A 20,095-nucleotide genomic window follows, 5' to 3' on the forward strand; every position below is an offset into this window, starting at 1 on the left:
CAGTTACAGCAGGGCAAATGGTGTGGGTGAAAACCCAGTATTTGAGTTTGGTTGGGTTGGATTTGATGAAAGAGCTTTATGTTTTTTTTTTTAAAGATTTATTTTTTTAATTTTTATTGGAAAGGCGGATATACAGAGAGGAGAGACAGAGAGGAAGATCTTCCGTCCGATGATTCACTCCCCAAGTGAGCGCAACAGCCAATGCTATGCCGATCCAAAGCCAGGAGCCTCTTCCGGGTCTCCCACGCGGGTGCAGGGTCCCAAGGCTTTGGGCCGTCCTCGACTGCCTTCCCAGGCCACAAGCAGGGAGCTGGATGGGAAGTTGGGCCGCTGGGACTAGAACTGGCGCCCATATGGGTTCCCAGGTGTGCAAGGCGAGGACCTTAACCACTTGCGCCACTGCGCTGGGCCCAAGAGCTTTATATTTTAAAGAAAAAAACCTGCAAAGTCTTAAAAATAATTCCTTCTGAAAGAGAGGTGTTAGGAAGGAGAAACTGGTATTCTTCTGGAAGACATGCAGAATGCCTGAGAATTATTTAAGGGTAATGGGAAGTGGCAGACAGGAGAGGGAAAGAAGATAGAGGAAGAAAGAGTGGAAAAGAAGAGAATAATTGGGGAAGCCAACTAGGGGAACAGGAGAGGTGGTGTGACCTTGCTTCCCCTGGAGTCTGCATCCTTGGCTCCCTACCTTTCCCATTGCTCCCTGAAAAGACCTGCCACCATGCTAATGGTGGGACAGCATGAAAGCCCATTCTCTTAGGAAGGAAGCTGGAAGGGAAATGTCTTTGCTTTGGTCTCCTTCCGCTGGCTTTGAAGGTCTTTGAGCAGACATGAGAATGACAGCTGACATTTTGGCCTCAGCCACATGTGTAACTAAAAGCATAGTATGCCTCCTACTGCAGGGTTCTAGCTGAACGATCTTTCAGGGATGACAACAGAACGTTTGTCTATGTGTGGAAGCTTTAACAGCACAATCTTTCCCATACTGACTGTGTTAAAAACAAAATCTATGCTCCTCCACATGCCCATGAGAGCACGTGTGTGTGCGATGGCCAGGTTCCCTGATTCACATCACAGAGCACTTCTGTTCTGCTGACTGCTTGATTTCTGTGAAGGTGGCCTGGGCCTTTTCTTTTATGGAATCCAAGTCCATGTTCTGCAGATTCTGCAAGTGCCCCAGAATAGAATCCTTATCCTCTTCTTCTTCTTGGTCCTCGTCTACCATTTTTCGGAGATCTTCAGGCAAATCCACATCATCGCCAGCCATCTGGATTTGATTCTCATCCATTTCACTCTGTGTGAGAAACAAGCAGAGAGATAGATGAGTAACTCTAAAAATTAACCAACCAAAAAGTGGAATGCAAACACAGCAGGCAGTGAGGGTCTGTTGAGAATGGAGGTGAATGGCACACTTGGTCATCTCCCAAGATGCTCCACACTTGAGCACTCCTGGTTGGGAGGCTCCTCCTTGGTCATTCTTTGGATCAATCAGAACCTTCTAGCACAGGGTGGTCACTGGACAAGTAGTGTTAACATCATCTAGGTGCTTGTTTAGAAGTGCAAATTCTTGGAGTGGATACTTGCCATACTTGTGAAGAGGCCACTTCATATGCTCACAACCCATGATGGAGTGGCAGGATGCATTTCTCAGCTCTACTCCTGATGTCAGCTTCCTAATGTGCACCCTTGGAGGAGGTATCATGCGATGGTTCATTCAATTGGGTCCTTGACACCTGTGTAGGTCACATGGATTGAGTTCTGGCTTCTGGCTTACATCTGGCTCAGTCTATGCTGTGGCAAGAATTTGAGATACAAGCCAGGAGATTGGAGACCTACATCTGTCTGTGTTTCTCTTCAAATAATGATCAAAATCTGTATCAAAATTCTTAGATTCTCCCTTGAACCTATTGAGATGGAAATTCAGCCATCTGGACTGTCAAAAGCTCCTTCTCTCTCTCTCTCTCTCTCTCTCTCTCTCTCTCTCTCTCTCTCTGTCTGTCTGTCTCTCTGATGCAGATGGTCACAAAGCCTGGAGCTTCTTACATGACTTCAGTCGAGGGCTGCTTTGCCAAGTTTGCATGGTCTGTCAGCCCATGCTACAACTTGGTGTTTTGGCTGATCCTACTCCAGAAGGTGGCAGTGACCAGATAAGTTTTTGTCATTCCACTAGTCACATCACTTAACGTCCTCTGCTTCCCTTCTGCTAGCAAGGGATCTGGCCTGAGTCAGGTGTTCCAGGCACAGTTGTTACATGAACCATCACAGTTGTTACATGAACCAACACAGCTCCTACTCAGCATCCCGTGCTGCTGGTGTTGTCACCACAGGATGCTTTAAGCATCTCATTTTGTGATTGAAGGCACAGCAGCTCCAGAATTCTTTAGTGCACATCATCTGGGCTTGGAGATTCCTTTACTACTTCAATAGAATGAGTTGAACTCGTCTCTGGGAGAGCTTATCTGTAACTGACACCCTCAGATTGGTGATCAGGCTGTAACAAGAAACATGGAAGATTATATAAGATGTCACTAATGGTAGAAAAGAGGTATGTTAAGGCCACCTTCCCCAGTTGTGACCAGCCTCGAATTTCTTGGCAGGGCTCATGAAATCCACATAAAGAGAAAAAACATCATCTTAGGCTCAGACTGCTGTGAATTTAAGAAAGAATTCAGCACCTGCTGAATTCCCAGGAGCGAGATCGGACCCAGGTGCTGAATGGAAATGACCAGAGAGGCACTCGTGCTCTCTCTGGAACAAGCAGCATGGCAGGCTGCTGTGTACCAGGCATTATCTTCTGTCAAGTGGGCTGGAGGGACCACATGGTTAAAATCCTTCCGGCTCTGTCTCTATGGCATTGAACTTTGCTAGCTGGTCCTTGGAGGAGCCAGGGTCAAACAGCCCTTCCCCAGAGCGTGCGGCTGTTCTCTGCTCTCCGGGCTGTGTGGTCTGGTTCTGCAGCCAGGGAGAGAGGCAGATTTGGGATGGCAAGCGGACAGTGCTTCTGGGAGGGAGACGTGTCCCCCAGCGTTCCCTGCAGACCTTGGCAGTGGCAGCAGCCTCCATGATGGGTAAGCTGTCCCTGTACTTGGTCGGAGCCTCGGACCCTCTAAGTGCTTACAGGATTAACCAGTTCCCCCATCAAACAGTTGTGGGATTAGTTAGTTAGCTAATCCCTACAGGCTCCTGGCCGATCCTGCATTTCTGCTTATGTTTTGTTTACTTACCCCTGTGGCAGCTGTTTTTGTTTTTGATTGTCCTCTATGGATTTTTTCCCCAAGGAGAAGAGGAAAAGCAGAGAGCAGTCTATCCCCTTTGAGTTCATGCAAATGCAGGACGAATGTCCCCTCACAGCAAAGTCAAAAGGAAGTGATTGCAGTAGCAAAGTCCTTCATATACTACTGTAATAATGTGGGGGGAAATCAGTGTGTGGGGGGATTTAAGGGTGGGAGAATGGAACTGTACTGTAAAATAATTTTTAAAAAATTATGGTATGGTTATACCATAATCAGAAGTAGGTATTGGAAATATTCTAGCAACAGGTAAGATTAATTGGAAAATATAGGTTGATTTGCCACGACTCCATAGAGGTGTTATTAAACACGGAGAATAAAATCATATCCTATTCATCAAGAAAAAAAGAAGACACATCAGACACTCAGGGCTGGGCCCGCTCTCATGACTTGGCCAGTCCTCCTGCGGTTCCGGTGCCTGCTGTGCTGAGATCTGCAGCTCCACACACCATGCAGACAGACTGCCACCTTCTCACCTTAGGTCTCAGAACCCAGCAGCAGCTGGGACATGGAGACACACACAGTAGGTGCCTGCCCAGTGATCCATTGAGCCTACAGACACTTAAGTTTGTGGGTCCACTCTGCTGGAAAGAGCTATATTGCTGCAGCTGTCTGTTCATTGTCCTGCTCCCGTGGAGACACCACAGCCTAGGGCAAGGGTATTGGACCGAGCCCGGCAGCCCCAGCAAAGTTGTCAGTTCTACCTCTCAAGCTGTGTGACCCGGGGTGCTCTACCCAACCTCTCTGAGCCTTATTTCCTTATCTATACATTAGGGATCTCTCTGCAGCCTGAGTTGTGCGAGGTTAATTAGATAACTAGTACTGCTTAGAGTCTATTAAGCACTCAATCAGGGGGAGCTTTGCTCAAAACAGCAACGCTCAGAGGAGGGTATGGACATGCTCTGGGTAACTGCACCAGCACTGGGCTCCTCCCTGCTCTCCTGGCTGTGACTGCTTCCTCCCCTGCCCAGGCCCATCTTCCTCACAAGCCAGTCTTCAGGCACCAGGCCCTCAGGTCACCTGGAGTATGCTGTCCAAGGGGTCCCTGGCCACTGGTCAGTGCCAGCACCCCACTGTGACCCCACCCTTCCCTGGAAGGGCCCCAGGGCCTGCCTACTGTGCTCTTCCTGCTCCCAGCTCAGCAGGTTCCCAGACATGAGTGGACAGAGGACAGTCCATGGATATCAGACCTGGGCCTGTGGCCTCACCAGAACTAGGCCCTAACTACGTGAGCAACCCAGATGGAGAACCAGCCAAGGTAACCAGCTCACTTATAAATACTGCATCTGCTACAGCCTGGAATAGGTGATTCTGGTTCAAGTCCAGGGTTTGTCATTCATCTGCCATGTGACCTTGAGCAAGTCACCTTACATCTCTGAGTCCCAGTGTGAGGACCCCAGGTGGATTTATGAGATTAAATAAACACAGGTCATGAAATGGCTTCACAGGCTTCCAGGACCTGGACAAACAGCAGCTGATGCTATTAGTATATCAGGCAGGAGAGTTCTGCGTCAACACGGCTGCCGCTGACAGTGTCCCAGGGATAAAAGCAGGCCTGGATGGTGACCAGAGTGGGAGAGCCTGGCCACAGCAAGCAACCGGGGAGCAGCCACTCAAGGCTTGCAGCAGCCCCAGCCAGCCAGTGGTTGTCTTTGCTCAGACCTCATCTACAATTTAAACAAGGGATGACTTATCCACACTTCCTGTTGCGCAAACCTTAGGTTGGAGAGGCCGGAATATTCTAGACACTGTTCACATGCAAAGGAAAGGCGGCCTTGCCTCATGCCAACCAGCGCAGCCACAGCCACCATGCATCACTGTCCCCACAGGTGGCATAGGGCAAGGGAGGGGTGTGGGAACTGAGACCCACAGCTTGAGTGGATGAGGGAGAGAGAGGAGAGGGAAGTGAGACAGCTTATAATTAGGGGACTTATGCGCTCTGTTTTATTCCTATAGTGTCTGTTGCAGAGGTCTTCTCATTTCGAGAAATCTTATCAATTTGGGATTGTTTAATGCACTTAAAAGCTGATTATTTTTATGCCAGCTGACCAAGATCCGTCTTAATCTCTTGTTTTTAACCAGACTTACTATCTGCAATGCCAGTGCTGACTGCTCCATTGTTTAAATTACTCCCAGCCTGCCACACTCCCCGGGCCTTCTGACAGAACGGCAGGTGTTCCGCTGGGCTCCAGCCTCAGGAAACCTTGGTCAACCAAACCTTCAGCTTGCACCCAGCCTGAGACATGTTATCTTAGATGGCTTCATCTTCAAAAAGACCTGAGTGCTCACTGCTTGTTAGCGTCCAGTCAAGCTTGGTGCCTGCTCCACACCCAGTCTGATTTAGTTTTGGCTTGTTTGTTTACTCTTGGTCCGCAGGATACCAAAGAGCCCCGGAAACGGATTTTTTTCTAGTAGACGAATTAATCTACTACCTGCTGCTGCTAGGTTTGTGAACCTCGTGGACTGTCTCCCTGTCCTGTGGCTGACCACGGCCCTGCGTGGCACAGTGTCCCTGGGCCTTGTGTCATATGGCCCTGGGACACTGTGGCTGCACCTGCTGGCTGCTGTCTCGCTGCCCGTGCCTCTTCGGCGACTTAAAGAGTCCCCCGCACGCCCAGATAGGACAAATGGTGTGAATTTGCCTTGAGTCCCGGGCATGGATTTTTAATGCTGACTGAGAGAGTGTCGGGGTGGGCCCTTGCTGGCCTGGGGATCGCTGTGCACCTCTTGCGGGCTCATCTTCCTTCGGCAGGCAGCGCAGAGGGACTCGCCGGCTACCAGAGGCCGCCTCTCCAAGCCTCTCCACACAGATGAGGAAGCCGAGGTCCTGGGAGGCGAAGACCCTTTCAAAAGCTCATGACCCTGGTCAGGAGTGTGGTCCGCCTCGTTCGGCTCAGCTGCCAGTAGAGGGGGTCAGACGCTGAACCGCTGTTGCCCAGTTCTCTGTGAAGGAGAAGCTGTCCCCAGCTCCCTTACAAAGGGCTTGCCAGCAGTAAGTGGGAAGTGCCTCCTTCCCATTGCCCTTGTTCTCTCGGGGCTCCCAGTGAAGGGGAGGGGCCCACGGAACTGGGGCAGGGGGGAGGGTTGGGGGGAGGGCTGTCTTCCACCGGCCTCCACCCGCCTCCTGCCACCAGAAACAGCTGCTCAGGGTCGGGAGGGGCCAAGGCTCAGACCCCGCTGGGCAATCTCCAGAGCTCCTGCTCGGAAGGAGGCTGGCGGGGAAGGTTCTAGAATCTTCTTTGCTGTTTTATAAGAGGTGGCTCCATTTGGTTCTAACGGAGTTTAAAGTAGGACCCTTTTAGAGACAGCTCTGTTGAAGAGTTTCTTCCTGGTCCATCTTTATTCCAGACGATGGACGCCCTTAATACTGCAGACAAACACCAGGTGTAACTAAACCGTACGGCTCAGCAGGGGGCACAACATGATTTTTCAGTGACTAACCCAGACTGACAACGCTGTTAATAGGATTAGGGTTCATTGTGGAACTGTTTTCTTTTATTAATTTGGCTTGACTTACATATATATTCTGAACTGCCTGGGAAGAGGGGCATGTTAGCTCTTATGAAGAATCTTGTGACTTTCTTAAAAATATTACTTCCTTGCTCTGACAAACTATGACATTTCCATTTCAATACAGAGTCACCTTTTACACAAAATTATACAGTGATTGGAGTCACGAGTCAAACTTGCTCATTTCAAGGGAATTAATTTTAAGGTGATTTTAAGAAGAAGATAGTCTTTTTCTTGTTTTTTTTTTTTTTTTTTTTGACACTTTGGGTAATTCTTTTCCCTCTAGCATCTGTTCATTGTGTGAATACCCTGTGAGAGCATGTGTCTCGGTATCCGGTGCATACAACTTTCATGTGCCAGTACATGCTGGGTGCTGAGGAACGCGCATGTGTCTGCGGAAGGCACAGAAAGCTACGGGGAAAAAAAAAACACACCACGTACTAAAGTAGTGTAGGAACATGGACAAGGGTGACCCAGTTCAGCCTGAAATAGGAAAAAGAGAATCATGGAAGGTTCTGGAAGAAATGGCACTAAACTAAAGTTTTACAAAACAGAGGTCAGGGTGCAGGGAACACAGAAGGAGGCGGGTCTGGTTCAGGCATGGGATGGCCAGAGGTGAATCTGCAAGGGCAGGAGCCACATCTTTGGCAGGCAGGTTCAAACTTTGGGCTTTATTTGTTAAAGTTCTGGTCAAATCAAAGAGGCAGGGATCAGGAGGAGCTAATGGAAGGAGCTGGGTAAGGTTTTTATTTTAAACACCTAAGTCTGCAGTTTTAAGAGAAGCAAGACTCAAGGAGTAAAACCTTTGTGACAGAGGTGAGAGATGACGGGGCATGGGGCCAAACAGAACACCACTCAAGAGACAGCTAGAATTTGCAGATGTGATAAAACCCACGTAGGCTAGCCATATGCACCCAAACCCTATAATGGCTGATAAAGAAGTACAGGGCCCAGCGCAGTAGCTTAGTGGCTAAAATACTCACCTTGAACGCGTCCCTGGATCTAATAAGGGCACCAGTTCTAATCCCAGCAGCCCTGCTTCCCATCCAGCTTCCTGCTTGTGGCTTGGGAAAGTAGTCAAAGAAGACCCAGAGCTTTGGGGCCCTGCACCTGTGTGGGAGACCCGGAAGAAGTTCCTGGCTCCTGGCTTCAGATTGGCTCCACTCCAACCATTGCAGTCACTTGGGGAGTGAATCATCGGATGGATGATCTTCCTCTCTGTCTCTCTTGGTCTCTGTATATCTTCCTTTCAGATTAAAAAAAAGTAATTAATTAAAAAAAAGGGAGTACCCATCCCATTCTTGCAATCTGCTTACCACATTTGCTTGGTGACTCCTCCAAGGACTCAGTACCGGTTACCCAAAGACACCTGGGATGGTCCTTAAAAATTAAAACAAGCTTGGGATTGAAGACCTCTCACAGTTGAGAGGGCTGGAGTCTACTTTGCTCTTTTTCAAGGAGTTAAACCCATTTTCCCCAAGTCAGCAGCAGCAGAAACTCTTTCTCGTAGGAAAACACCAGTCAAGTCATTTCTTTAGAAAATGCAGTTCAAGTTCCAAAATGTGACACGGTTTCCCTTATTGGACCCGACAGCTGCTGGGAGCTGAACTGAGTCCTGCTGTTATCTAACCCAGGGAATTGTGAATGGGGTGCCCGAGGGGTCAGCCCTCATTAGCCCCAGGGTGTGTTGAGTGCCCCCAGTTCCCCTGTGGACCAGTCATGCTATTACCAGCTCGCTTTACCCAGGATAGATTTTATAAGATGGCCCAAGGCCAAACATTCTGTAAGCCCCCCTCCAGCATGGGGGTGGTGGGGAAGGACCTCAGGAACCCACTCAAGTCCTGGGAACCCGTGCTCCCTACCCAGCGAGGCTGCAGTATGGGCTCAGTCTGAGATCACTGTGTCCCGGGGTCCCAGGTCTCACTGGGCAGGAGCTGTGCTCTTGGAGAGGGAGTGGGGAGACAGCAGCATGGAAAACCGGATGAGAAAAACTGGGTGTGAATTCCCACTGGTCACAGTATGTCTTGTGACCTTGGGTAAGTCGCTAAGTGGATGCCATTTTAATGATTATGCATTGAGCAAACACCTATTGGGGGGCTTCCCCTCCCCCCCGCCACCAGTGTCCTGTGTGAGAATCAGTTTAATAAAAGGAGAGATCCCCCGCCACCAGGATCAGGCATTTGTTTCTGACCTGAGGCCTACCCCTTCCAGCCCCCTAAGGTAGGCCTGCCTCTCACCTTCCCATACCTCCATGGCCTGCTGCATGCCTGGGATGGGGAGTGGGAGGGCTGTCCCAATCACAGCCCCAATGCACCAAATGGCACTGCCTGGAGGGCCCAGGCCTTGCTGTTTAAGCAGATGCATCTGCAAACCCACAAACAAGATACCCATTGTGGCTCCTGAGGACATTGGACCCTTGGGAAGGGTTCCCCTGTACCCAGACAGACCAGAGTCACCTGCAGCCTGCTGCTCTGAGACTCTGGTTGGGTGCTGGGTTAGAAGAGCTGGCATTTCCAGCCTGGCAAGCCATCCTGTGCCACGTCCCCCGCCCCCTTCATTCTTCATTCCCCGTCGGCGCCTCTCCAGGCTGAATGGTCCAGCGCCAGAAACCCCCAGCTCACTCTCCTGGCACACTGCAACAGAATCTAAAATGCATAATCTGCTCCATAATGCCCAAAGCACGGACTTCTAGGAAGGCTCTGGAGGACCTGGTGGGGGGTGGAGGGGGGGTGGGGGTGGGGCGGGAAGAGGTTGTGAGGACCGCTGACAGAGCCGGAAGCAGGAAAGTCAGTCACAGCTTCTTTAGTGCCCCATCTCATATTGAGTCCTGCCCATCTGGACTGACTAGGGTGACTTAGAAGTGCCACGTTTTTACACCAAGCAGGCAATTATCATTCACTGCACTTCTAGAACTGCGGCGTTTAGAATCCGTTTGTACCAAGTGCAGCCATATTATGGCAGAGCCCTGGGAAGCTTCCAGACGGAAGTATATTCTGCAGGGAACCCCACTGTCCATATGAAACTGTCACCTGTTTATCCCAAATGCAGATGGTCACTCATGGGTCATGGATCAGCTAATCAGACCCTGGCTGGCTTCAAGGGGGTGGGACTGGGTGCCATTCCTTTAAGCAGGGAGATGGGACAGGTCTTGACACTCAACTTTAAGCCTCTGTGGATTTGAAAACTGCCTGAAAACTTTGGAGAATGCCCAAATATTAATAGTAAAAAGAGAGGCCAATGTTGTGGTACAGTAGATTAAGCCTCTGTCTATTGAGCTGTCCTGGCTCCTCTTCTCATCAAGCTCCTTGCTAATCTGGGTAAAAAAAAAATACCATTCAAGATAGTTCAAGTATATGGGCCCCTAACATCCCATATGGGGGACCCAGGTGGAGTTCCAGGCTGTTGGCTTCCTCCTGGCCTAGCCCCTGACCCTTGTATCTATTTGGGGAGTGAATTAGCTGATAACAGTTCTTTGTCTTTCCTTTTCTCTCTGTAACTCTGCCTTTCAAATAAAACAGTAGTTTAAAAACATTTTTTTTTAAGGTAGAAAGAACAGACAGTGTCAGGAAAGAAGGAGGGATGGCCAGTCCTAAGTTACTCTTTTCATGGTTGGAAGGCCTTGTGAGCAACAGTGGGAACTTGAAAGACGGGGTCCAGAAGGAGCTGACTGGGTTATGACTTTGGGAAGGCATCATTCCTGTTCTGAAGAAGCAGGTTGCTGTGAAACAATGACTATGGCACCTCTCCTGCCTCTGCCTCTCCCCCTCTCATGCCTCCTGCCCCTCCTACCTCTCTGTCTGCCAGGCAGGAAACCTCCCAGCCACCAGCATCTTGAGCCAAGCACACCGTAGCTCTTTCTACATCAGACAGTGTCAGGTGCAGTGTTACAGCAACACAGGTTGGCCAAGCCACCTGCTCCTTTCTGGAGCAGACAGAATCTCTGCATTCTCCAGGGAGGACCTGAGCCGCATTTCGGTGTTCTGTCTGCCTTGCACTCTCCCTCTCCAAAAATCTAGATAAAACATTTACATTTTAAAAACTGTTTGAATTCTGTTTATTTGTTTCATTTTCTGGATAGAAACAGAAGTTCCAAGAGTGAAATCCCTGGGCCTGACTGTTTATAAACTCCTGGCTCAGTGTCCTTCTTGCTGCATCACCTCAGTCTATGTTAGGATGCACGTACCTTCACAGCAGTCACCTTGTGCCAAGCGTGTGTGAAACGGTCGCACAGGCCTGGGTTCAGAGCATCTTTCTTACCTTTGGGAGGCGGTACTTCTCTCTGAGATGGACGCGGAGGCACGCTCTCTCGGCCTTTTTCTGGGTGAATGCAGCATCTCTTTCCATCCTAGAAGAATAAAAGGTCATAAGGATGTGAGAAGCTCAGAATGTCCCAGCGACTGGCCCCAGGAGAGACCACTAGGGCACACTGCCTGTGCACACCTGGCAAACTGGAGAGTTCCTTTCCCTCCTTCCCAGGCTCTCTGTCACCTCCCTATCATAACAGAACACAGGTCCCTAAATAATAATACCTTGGACTTGGTAATCACCTATGCTGCAAAATGGGGAGAGAGGCAGGGTGCTCATTGCCAGGGTGGAGTTGCCAAAGGACTGCACAGCCAAGCATTGCAAGTCTCAGCATCAGCTGGAATGATTCCATTCCTGTCCCATCAGAATTGCTCGAGTGGGAAGGGTAAGATGCACTTCTAGAATGAGTGATTTTTTAAAACTTTTTTCATTTTTTAATTAGATTTTTGACAATCTTTACATAGTTAGTTAGGGTAAAAAGGTTCAAGAGCTACAGGAACGTGGGTAAGACTATTATTTCCATATTGTTTCCTTCATGTATCTGAGGTAAAGGGGGATATTAAAGGAGAAGCCCCACCCAGTCTCCCACCCACCCCATAGAATGAGTGATTTTTATACATGGTAGAACAAGGGTCCAGTGGCCAGGGCCAGAGGATCTTTTGTGGGTGCATGGGATTTGGGGATATATTATTAACCTGTTTCCTTTCAGTGTCATCTTTGTCATGCCCTAATGCAATCAGAGTCTCCTTTCCCCTTTGGGAAAAGAGGTATTCCCAAAGAAGGTAGTGGCAGACTCTGGGCTGCTTGGAGGATGACTCATTGGAATGGCTTACGCCAGTTTGCAGCGGATTCCTTGCTCCTGCTGACCAAGGCAGAGGCAGACCCCTTTGGAGCTGTCTGTAGGCTCCCTGGAACCACCACCCTTCCAGGATGTACACAGAAGTGCAGTGTTGGAGCTTAAATCTTAACACACAGTCTTGCTCCTTTGGCCATATTAGGCTGGGCCCAGCTGAACAAATGAGATCTGGAAGTGAAGTTGTGACTAAGAAAGGCAGTCTGGAAGTGAGGCTGACATCATGACAAGTGGACTTGAAGGCATTGACTGCCATTGTGCTTCAGCCACAAGGTCTGGGTAGCTGAGTGCTCAGAGAGCTTGGCTGCCGAGATGCAAACAGCAGCAAGAGATGGACTGAGAGTGTGTCTGGTTTCCCAATTGCCTTGAGTTCTTAGGCTAAGAGCTTGTGAGGCCTGATGGGAATTCTTCTCATGATTTGTGAAGGCATCTTTGCATGGAATGTTGTGTGTGTGTGTGTGTGTGCTTTGTGTCTAACTCATGTTTTCATTTTCAGGTGAAAATGGTTTTCCATTCCCTGACTCCAGATTTTGAAATAATCTTAGACCTGTCACCAAAGCTCTCTCAGAAAGGACTGCATTTGAAGCAAGCACACAGATTAAACTATTGATCTCTGGGCTGAGCCCCCTGTGAAATCATTTCCATCTGCAAGATGTCAGGGCTGGAGTGGCAGGAGAGAGCACTGGTTTCTATCTTCTGGTAGAATACAGCGACTCGTCCAAGAGATTAGCGACCTGCAGCTCAGGAAGGAAGCCAATTTCACCTACACCTGCTGCAACATTTTATTATTAAAACCTTTACGCAGGGGCTGGAGTTGTGACATGATGGGTAAAGCCACCAGCTGCAACACCAACAGCTCAAATGGTGTGTCCTGGATGCTCCACTTTTGATCGAGGTCTGTGCTAATGCTCCTGGGAAAGCAGCAGAAGCTAACCCAAGTGCTTGGGTCCCTCCCCCACGTGGGAAGCCTGGAAGAGCTCCTGGCTTTGCCATGGCCCAATCCTCCCATGCAGCTATCTGGGGAGTGAGCTCATATGTGGAAGATCTCTTTCCCTTTCTCTGTGTAACTGCCTTTCAATCAGTCAATGGCTTTTTTTTTTTTAAAGACCCTTAACATGTCCAGTAATGTTAAAGGAATTTTACAGTACAATCCAAACACGCACTATCTGGATTCTACAATTCACATCTCACTACCCGCGTTTTCTCCTGTGTCTCACCCACTCTCTACCATTCATTTATTCACCATATTTTTTGATGCAAAGCTGCATCCAATGTGCATATTAACCAGGGCTACAAACTTGTTTTTGTTTGTTTTTTTTTTTAAGAAAAAAAATGTCATATGACTGAATGCACAAACTTCATGTGGAGTTCTTGCTGATGCCCTCAAATGCACACATCTGTGTAACTCAAACATGAATTGCTCTGTGACAGTGGCCTCTTTCCATTGCCGGTCTGCACCTGCCCTCCCATCCCGAGGCAGTCATCATTTCTTCTCCACCGTACGAGACTTTGCCTGGTTCAGAACCACCTTTAACTGGACTGGGTACTTCAAGTTCTTCAGTGTAAGACTTCTCTCATACAGCATAAAAAACTCGAGATTCACCCATGTCGTTTTCGCAATCATCTGCTCCTTTTTGTGGCTGGGTACTCTATTGCACGTGTGAGCACAAATCAATCAGTTCATCCCTTTTCCTGTTGACATTCACTTGTATTCATTCCCATTTGGGGCTACAGTGAAGGAAGCAACTATGAGCATTTGTGCACAAGTCTATCGGTACGTGTAGTTTCATTTCTTCTAGGTAAAATCTAGGCATGACATTGCTGAGCTGCTGGGTATTTTTGCTTAATACATATAGTTTTACAAGAAATAACCTGTCGGACATTTGGCCAAGATGATGTGTTTTCTTACGCCTCAGGAAACAGGAGTTCTTAGTGGTTTCCCACTTGGACCTATACTTGTTATTTTTGGCCTTTCTAATTTTAGCTACAGAGGTATGTGTTATCTTTATTTTCATTTCTTTAGTGATTAAAAAATTCTCATTGTGTATGTGTCTTACAAAGTATTTGTTCAATTCTCTTACCAATTTTTTTTTGCTTTTATTATTGATTTGTCATTCTTTGTTTATCCTAGATGCTAGTCTTTTGTCAGATATATATTTTGCAGATAATCTTCTCTCAATCTGTGGTTTGTCTATTTTCACAAAGGTCCCTTTTGGTATACCACGGGTTAAATTTTGATAGACTGTAATATTATTTTCAAATTTGGGGGTTATTATTTTCTGGTTCATGAGAAAGAAATCTTCACCTACTTCCAAGTTGCAAAAACTTTTTTTCTCCCCCTAAAAATTTCATAGTTTAAGCAACGGATGCATGTCATATTATTCTTAGTGTGTAGTGTAAGGCAGAGGTCAAACTTGAGTTCTCCAGTCATTTCAATAGAGTTGTTGAAAAGATATTCCTTTGCTGGATTATTTGGGCACCTTGGTTGAAAAGTCAAAAAACTATGCAGGTTGCACCAAGCCACATGTAGACCTCATGCTCAGACTCCGGAACTCCAGAGACTGCAGATGAATCAGAAACATTGGTCCCCTAGTGGAGCGAACATTCCAGCAGGAGAAATTCCCATCTCAGTGCACAGAGCCTGCCCCATAGCAGGGATCCAGTCACTCAATCAACCCAGTGAAGTTCAGAGTCAGGTTACAACAGAAGCAGCAACTACTGAAGCATAACCATAACATAAGGTAAAGGTGTATTTCAATTGCTTGAGGGACAAAGCGATGACTTCTATATCCTTCATAGATGTTCTATTTAGGTTCAGACTTCTGCCCATACATATGTTCTCAGTAGAGAAGAAAAAAATCTGAGCACAGAAAAGTAAACGAACATGCAGTACGGTGCCTTGCTAAATAGATTTTCATTTGTACTTGGTAGGGTCAATCCCACATTTTTTTTCTGAAATAACAGTGGTGATTTTTAGGAAGGTTTGTTTGCACATATTTGTCTTAATGTACAATACAGCCTATAGCTGCCTGTTTTGAACTTGTGGTGTACCATTCTTGACATCTGTTGCTTCTGTGTAAGATGCCACTTTGCAGATGTTGCAATGCTTGAAAACTCGAGCAATGGACCAGCTGTCATTGCTCTTGCCTTCGGCTGCCTTATTGTCCTGTCACTATTTCTTAAATTGGGTGAGCACCTGAATTTATAATGTTCTCACAGCCTCACAGAAAGCTGTCCTATTGGCTGATTGACCACACCACTAAGGCATTTTAAGCTTTGTTACTTGAAAACACTAAATAATGTTTTGCACGCCCAGGTGTACCGTAGAAATCTCTGACCACGTGCTCTTTATGACCTCGTTTGATCTGAAAATGTCTGTGCTGTTGTTGCAGTTCCTTGTGATTCCTACTTTCTGTTTGCAGCTGCATTTCTTTCCCATGCCAAGGCAAGGCCAGCCAGTTGTCAGGAGTGCTGCTTCCTACCTGAATTTAGTACAACTTCACCTTTGTATTTGTACTTACTCAAAAACAAACAAACTGTTGCTGCTTTTAACTGATTTTAATTTACTTCAGAGCCAATCCCAACACATTCCAGGTATTTTATAACCTATCATTTCTTTTAGAAAAATACAATTGACGAGGTTCCCACTAAATGTCGGCTTTGTATTTCCACTGTCTCCTCTGGGGTCATTAGTCTATCTACCTGTAATCATCTTAGCTAAAAGACTTAGGTAAAGGGCCTGGCGCCGTGGCCTAGCAGCTAAAGTCCTGGCCTTGAACTCCCCAGGATCCCAGATGGGCTCTGGTTCTAATCCTGGCAGCTCCACTTCCCATCCAGCTCCCTGCCTGTGGCCTGGGAAAGCAGTTGAGGACGGCCCAAAGCCTTGGGACTCTGCACCCATGTGGGAGACCTGGAAGAAGTTCCTGGATCCTGGCTTCGGATTGGCTCAGCTCTGGCTGTTGTGGTCACTTGGGGAGTGAATCATCGGACGGAAGTTCTTTCTCTTTCTCCCTGTCTCTCCTTTCTGTATATATGACTTTCCAATAAAAATTAATGAATCTTAAAAAAAAAAAAGACTTAGGTAACTAGTTTGTAACTTAACTTGAGTAAACCAGCCATGATGACAAGAGAATCTTTCCTTTTGTGACATACAATAACATTTGACCTTTAGATTGATGCTTTCTTTTTTTTAGACCCCACCCCTAGATTGATGCTTTAACTCTTAACTGCTTATTACAAGATGCAAACTGATTCTACTTTCAACTTTAAATTAAATACAGATTTAAATACAGATTACACTTAAGTCTTCAAGTAGGGAAAGCTGTGAGTGATACATTCCATAAAACCAAGATGCTGCTAGTGTATTTTTGAGAGCATGCTGGCACACAGCTGAAATGTCTAGGGGTGAAGTGTAATGGCACCTGGGATTTACTTTCGGCTGATGATCTGTCATCTATTTAATCCATCCACATGTACAGCCAAACGCTATTGACTTTATGTCTGAAGCATATATGGAAATTCATCCTACCGTTCTACTCTACTGCAAGCATAGAATTTTCACAATGAACAGCCCTCAACTGTATTCCAGGTTTTCAGTAAGTCAAATTTTACAACATAACTGGTCTTTTAGATTTTTTTTCCTCCACCAGGTACATAGTTGGTATTCTTAGTTTCTTTCTACTTACTAGGAAAGTGAATTTCACACAGATGGCAAAGATGGTTGCTCACCATTTTTTGTCTCAACAACCAAATCAAGGTCAATGAAAGTAAGCCTGCCCAGAACATGCCCAGCTGCTCCAACAAAGGCCTGGAGAACCTCTTATCTTTGCTCCGTTCCATTCATCCACACAGGTAACAGGTGCAAGCTGCTGTCACTGGGGGAAATCTTTGCCTTTGCAAAAGGAACTTCCCCGGGGTTGAGGAGCATCTTGGAGCTCTCCGAGGGACCAGGGCGGGCGCCGAGGAAGGCGGGGCAGGGCTGTGGAGCCACGCATACTCACTTCTCCTCGATCATCTGCTTTTGGTACTCCTCATACTCCTCTCGGGTCATCCCTTGTGCCGCTGCAGGGTCCGTCGTCCCTCCTTCTTCTTTTTTCTCTTCAGACCCCCCTCCAAATCCCAGGTTCTTTACCTGGTTACTTATCATACTTTTCACAAAGAAAGCCATTGTCTCCGGTCCAGAAAATAACAAACCCAAACTCAGAAAAAGGGAGAAAACCCAGCCAACCAACCCAACACAATGCAAACCCTCCAAAAATTACCAACGCCTGCAGCACATTTGTGAGCACAGGATTCTGCCCTGTCTCATTTCCTCAAGGGCATGATGACAGAGAAGGGTGCTTTGCCGGCTGTAAGCTGGATTAGTGTGGAGAACGCCTCAGTGGACAGAGACAGATGGTTCCGATTATCAACCATACAGTCAGATGCACCTGGCTGCCTTCTGCATCAACGCTCATTGCTAATTTCCCAGGCACGTCGTACTCCTGTTTGTAAAGTTGAAATTGCAAATAGAGTGGGGGCTTCATGGAAGAGACCTGTTGCAGTACAGTTTATCAGAGCTGCGTTTTACAGCTGTGGTGGCATTTCCCAAGTGCAGCTCCTGGGCACAGCACTGTTAAAAACACAGTCCAGAGACTGAAAAGCCAAGTGCTTCATTAAGCAATGAAAATCCCTTGGTCCCATCGTTTCCTCTCATTGGACTCGATGTACTCAAGGCTCGCTCAGGGGTTGGCTAGATTTTTGTACCACGTCAGTGGTCACGGGGCCCACCCAGAAACACACAACCGAGCCAAGGTAAGCTGGAGAAACTTTAGTTCACATCTGGGAGATGAGTCTTCTACAGCCACGTGTTTCTGGTTGATGTGCATCAGCCTTCCAGACTTCCAATTGAGGAGTTAAGAGCACCTGACCTGTGCCAGAGTGCTGCATTTCTCAGTCAGTCTCCTTGGGTATTCTGCTGTCTTTGCAAACAACCCTGGAAATGTTTTATAACGTAGCAGGGTCTCTACAGTCCTGGCTTCCTTCAGGTCAAGGGAGGAACTGAGTATGGCTAAGACTTTAATCTATACTAGTATCTTTCTAATTAAAGCACTCCAAGAAGGGCTGGGGCAGGAGGGCCACCTCAAAACCTCTTTGCAACCTATGCTTATATTAATCAAGGGCATCAGGAAATAAGTCACCACCTGCCAGACTGCCTAAATGACAGTATTTGGATTTTTGCTACAAACATTTGCTTTATACGATTCAATTTTTTTTTCTTTCCCTTGTACTCATTTATTGTTTAAATTTAAGGAAGTAAATTTGTCATGTAAAAAGTAGATACAGTGCCTTGTCATAGGAGTTCAAAATCCGACAGGATTCACACACATTCAATAATTCCAAAGGAAACCACCCAGAAACTGGGTTAGGAGAGGCACTTACCGGTACTCAAGGCAGGTGGTGATGGAGGCTGCACAGCCCAGCCATCCACACTGCCAAGCAGAACACAGCCTTACGTAGCATGCGAGCCAACAAGCGCAACTGGGCTGGTGATCAATGCAGCCTTGGTGTTCTCCGAGCCACAGCTGCACTGGGCTTTCTTCATCTGACTCCACGTTAGCTATCTACCTGTAAAACTCAGGGAGGCCTAACCCACGGGGCACAGAGGGTGCTTCCTCACGCGGGAAGGACTGAGTCCCCAGCCTTCATGACACAGATCTCCCGTGTGATGCCCCCTAAGCCAGGCTCAGGCCAGGCCAACACTAGGAAGCCAACCATTGGCCCACACAGGTGGCAGGGACACAAACACTTGAACCACCACTTGCTGCGCCCACGGTAAGCACTGGCAGGAAGCTGGAATGGAGAGCTGTACAGGGACCTGACCCAGAGCACCCCCACTGGAGCTGGAGCTGGGGATCCCTGACAGCAGCTTCACCCCTGTGCATATGCCTATCCCTTTCTCAACAGGAAAGGCTAAGAAAGATCCTTTAGGGTGAAACAGAACCCTCACCCAGCATCCCTATTGTGAACACACACTATTTCCCCTATTAGGTGGGCTGCTTGGAACTTAATAAACCATTACTCTAAATGATCCCTCACATTGAAGCACATCTCATCCCCGCTGAGGTGCATTACCAACACTAACGCCTCCTAGAACTTTTCAGACTGTACCCTAAAAGCCATGGCCTTATGTTCCTTGTGTGTGGGTTTCTAGCTAAGCACATGGTAATTCTTCTTTAACAAATACTAGCCAGGTGCTTCATGACACTAAAAACCATTTTTACTTCCTAAAGAAAAGGACACCTTGTTGAAATTCCACCCTGATAAAGGTTTGGTCAGAACACGGGATCTCAAAGTGCTGTCGATAGCATGGGTTTGATGAGTCTGCAACAGAGGATTAACATTCTCTTTGAAAGAACACTGCCAAACAACAACCAGAAAATATACTCATTTTTCTATGAAATTAGTTAAAATCTATTATAAAAATGCAATTCATTACCAATCCATTATGAGGGTCTCAACTCTGAACTCCAAAGCCAGTTTGTAAAGCAGTTTCCCTGTTCAGCCCTTTTCTGTATCTAAATGTGTATGTGCATATTTATAAATGTGCTTGTATATATATGTACAAATACATATCTATGTATGTGCAATATCCATGTGTGCATTTATAAGTACACATGTGTCCATACATACTTCTGCAGGCACATGTATCCATAGGTATGTGTGTAAGTGTGTTGCACGTATATATGTATGTTCATCTACGTGTGTGTGTGTGTTGTCAAGCAACAGGCTCTCCTCCTGCGGTCCTGCTATGTTTCATGAAACACATCTCTGATGGTCCCCCAAAAGAGAATTCCATTGAGAATAAGGTCATTTTTCCAAAACCATCACATGTTCTACTCACTGCAGTGGCCTCTTCACAGGCACACCCAGGCTGTGGGCACCTATTATGAGGACATTTGAGTCACCTCTAGAACTTGGCACAGCCAACCTTCAAACTCAGGCCCAATCCTACTAGGACCACCTTAACTCTCACAACTGGAATCACTTGGCTAAATGGTGCTTGATTAAAAGGCTAAAGGATTTTTTTTTAAACTGCTTCAAACTAGCAACGACTAAGAGTTCTTGCTGTAATCCACTATACTTCACTACCATCTGG

The 20,095-nt window shown here is 47.1% G+C and overlaps 1 protein-coding gene across 1 annotated transcript; it reads right to left on the reverse strand.

Annotated features, from left to right (window-relative positions):
- Positions 1 to 1,066: 1,066 nt before the first annotated feature.
- CPLX4 (complexin 4) lies at positions 1,067 to 17,136 on the reverse strand. The gene is made up of 3 exons (XM_040984744.1): positions 16,959 to 17,136; positions 11,058 to 11,145; positions 1,067 to 1,294 (listed from the first exon to the last, which is right to left on the reverse strand). Exons 1-3 carry the CDS (start codon positions 17,123 to 17,125, stop codon positions 1,067 to 1,069), a joined length of 483 nt encoding a protein of 160 aa, XP_040840678.1. The 5' UTR covers positions 17,126 to 17,136.
- Between the last annotated feature and the right edge of the window lie 2,959 nt (positions 17,137 to 20,095).

This window comes from Ochotona curzoniae, unplaced genomic scaffold (genome assembly GCF_017591425.1).
Source record: "Ochotona curzoniae isolate NIBS_2020 unplaced genomic scaffold, NIBS_Ocur_1.0 contig_43, whole genome shotgun sequence".
Taxonomy (NCBI): Eukaryota; Metazoa; Chordata; class Mammalia; order Lagomorpha; family Ochotonidae; genus Ochotona; species Ochotona curzoniae.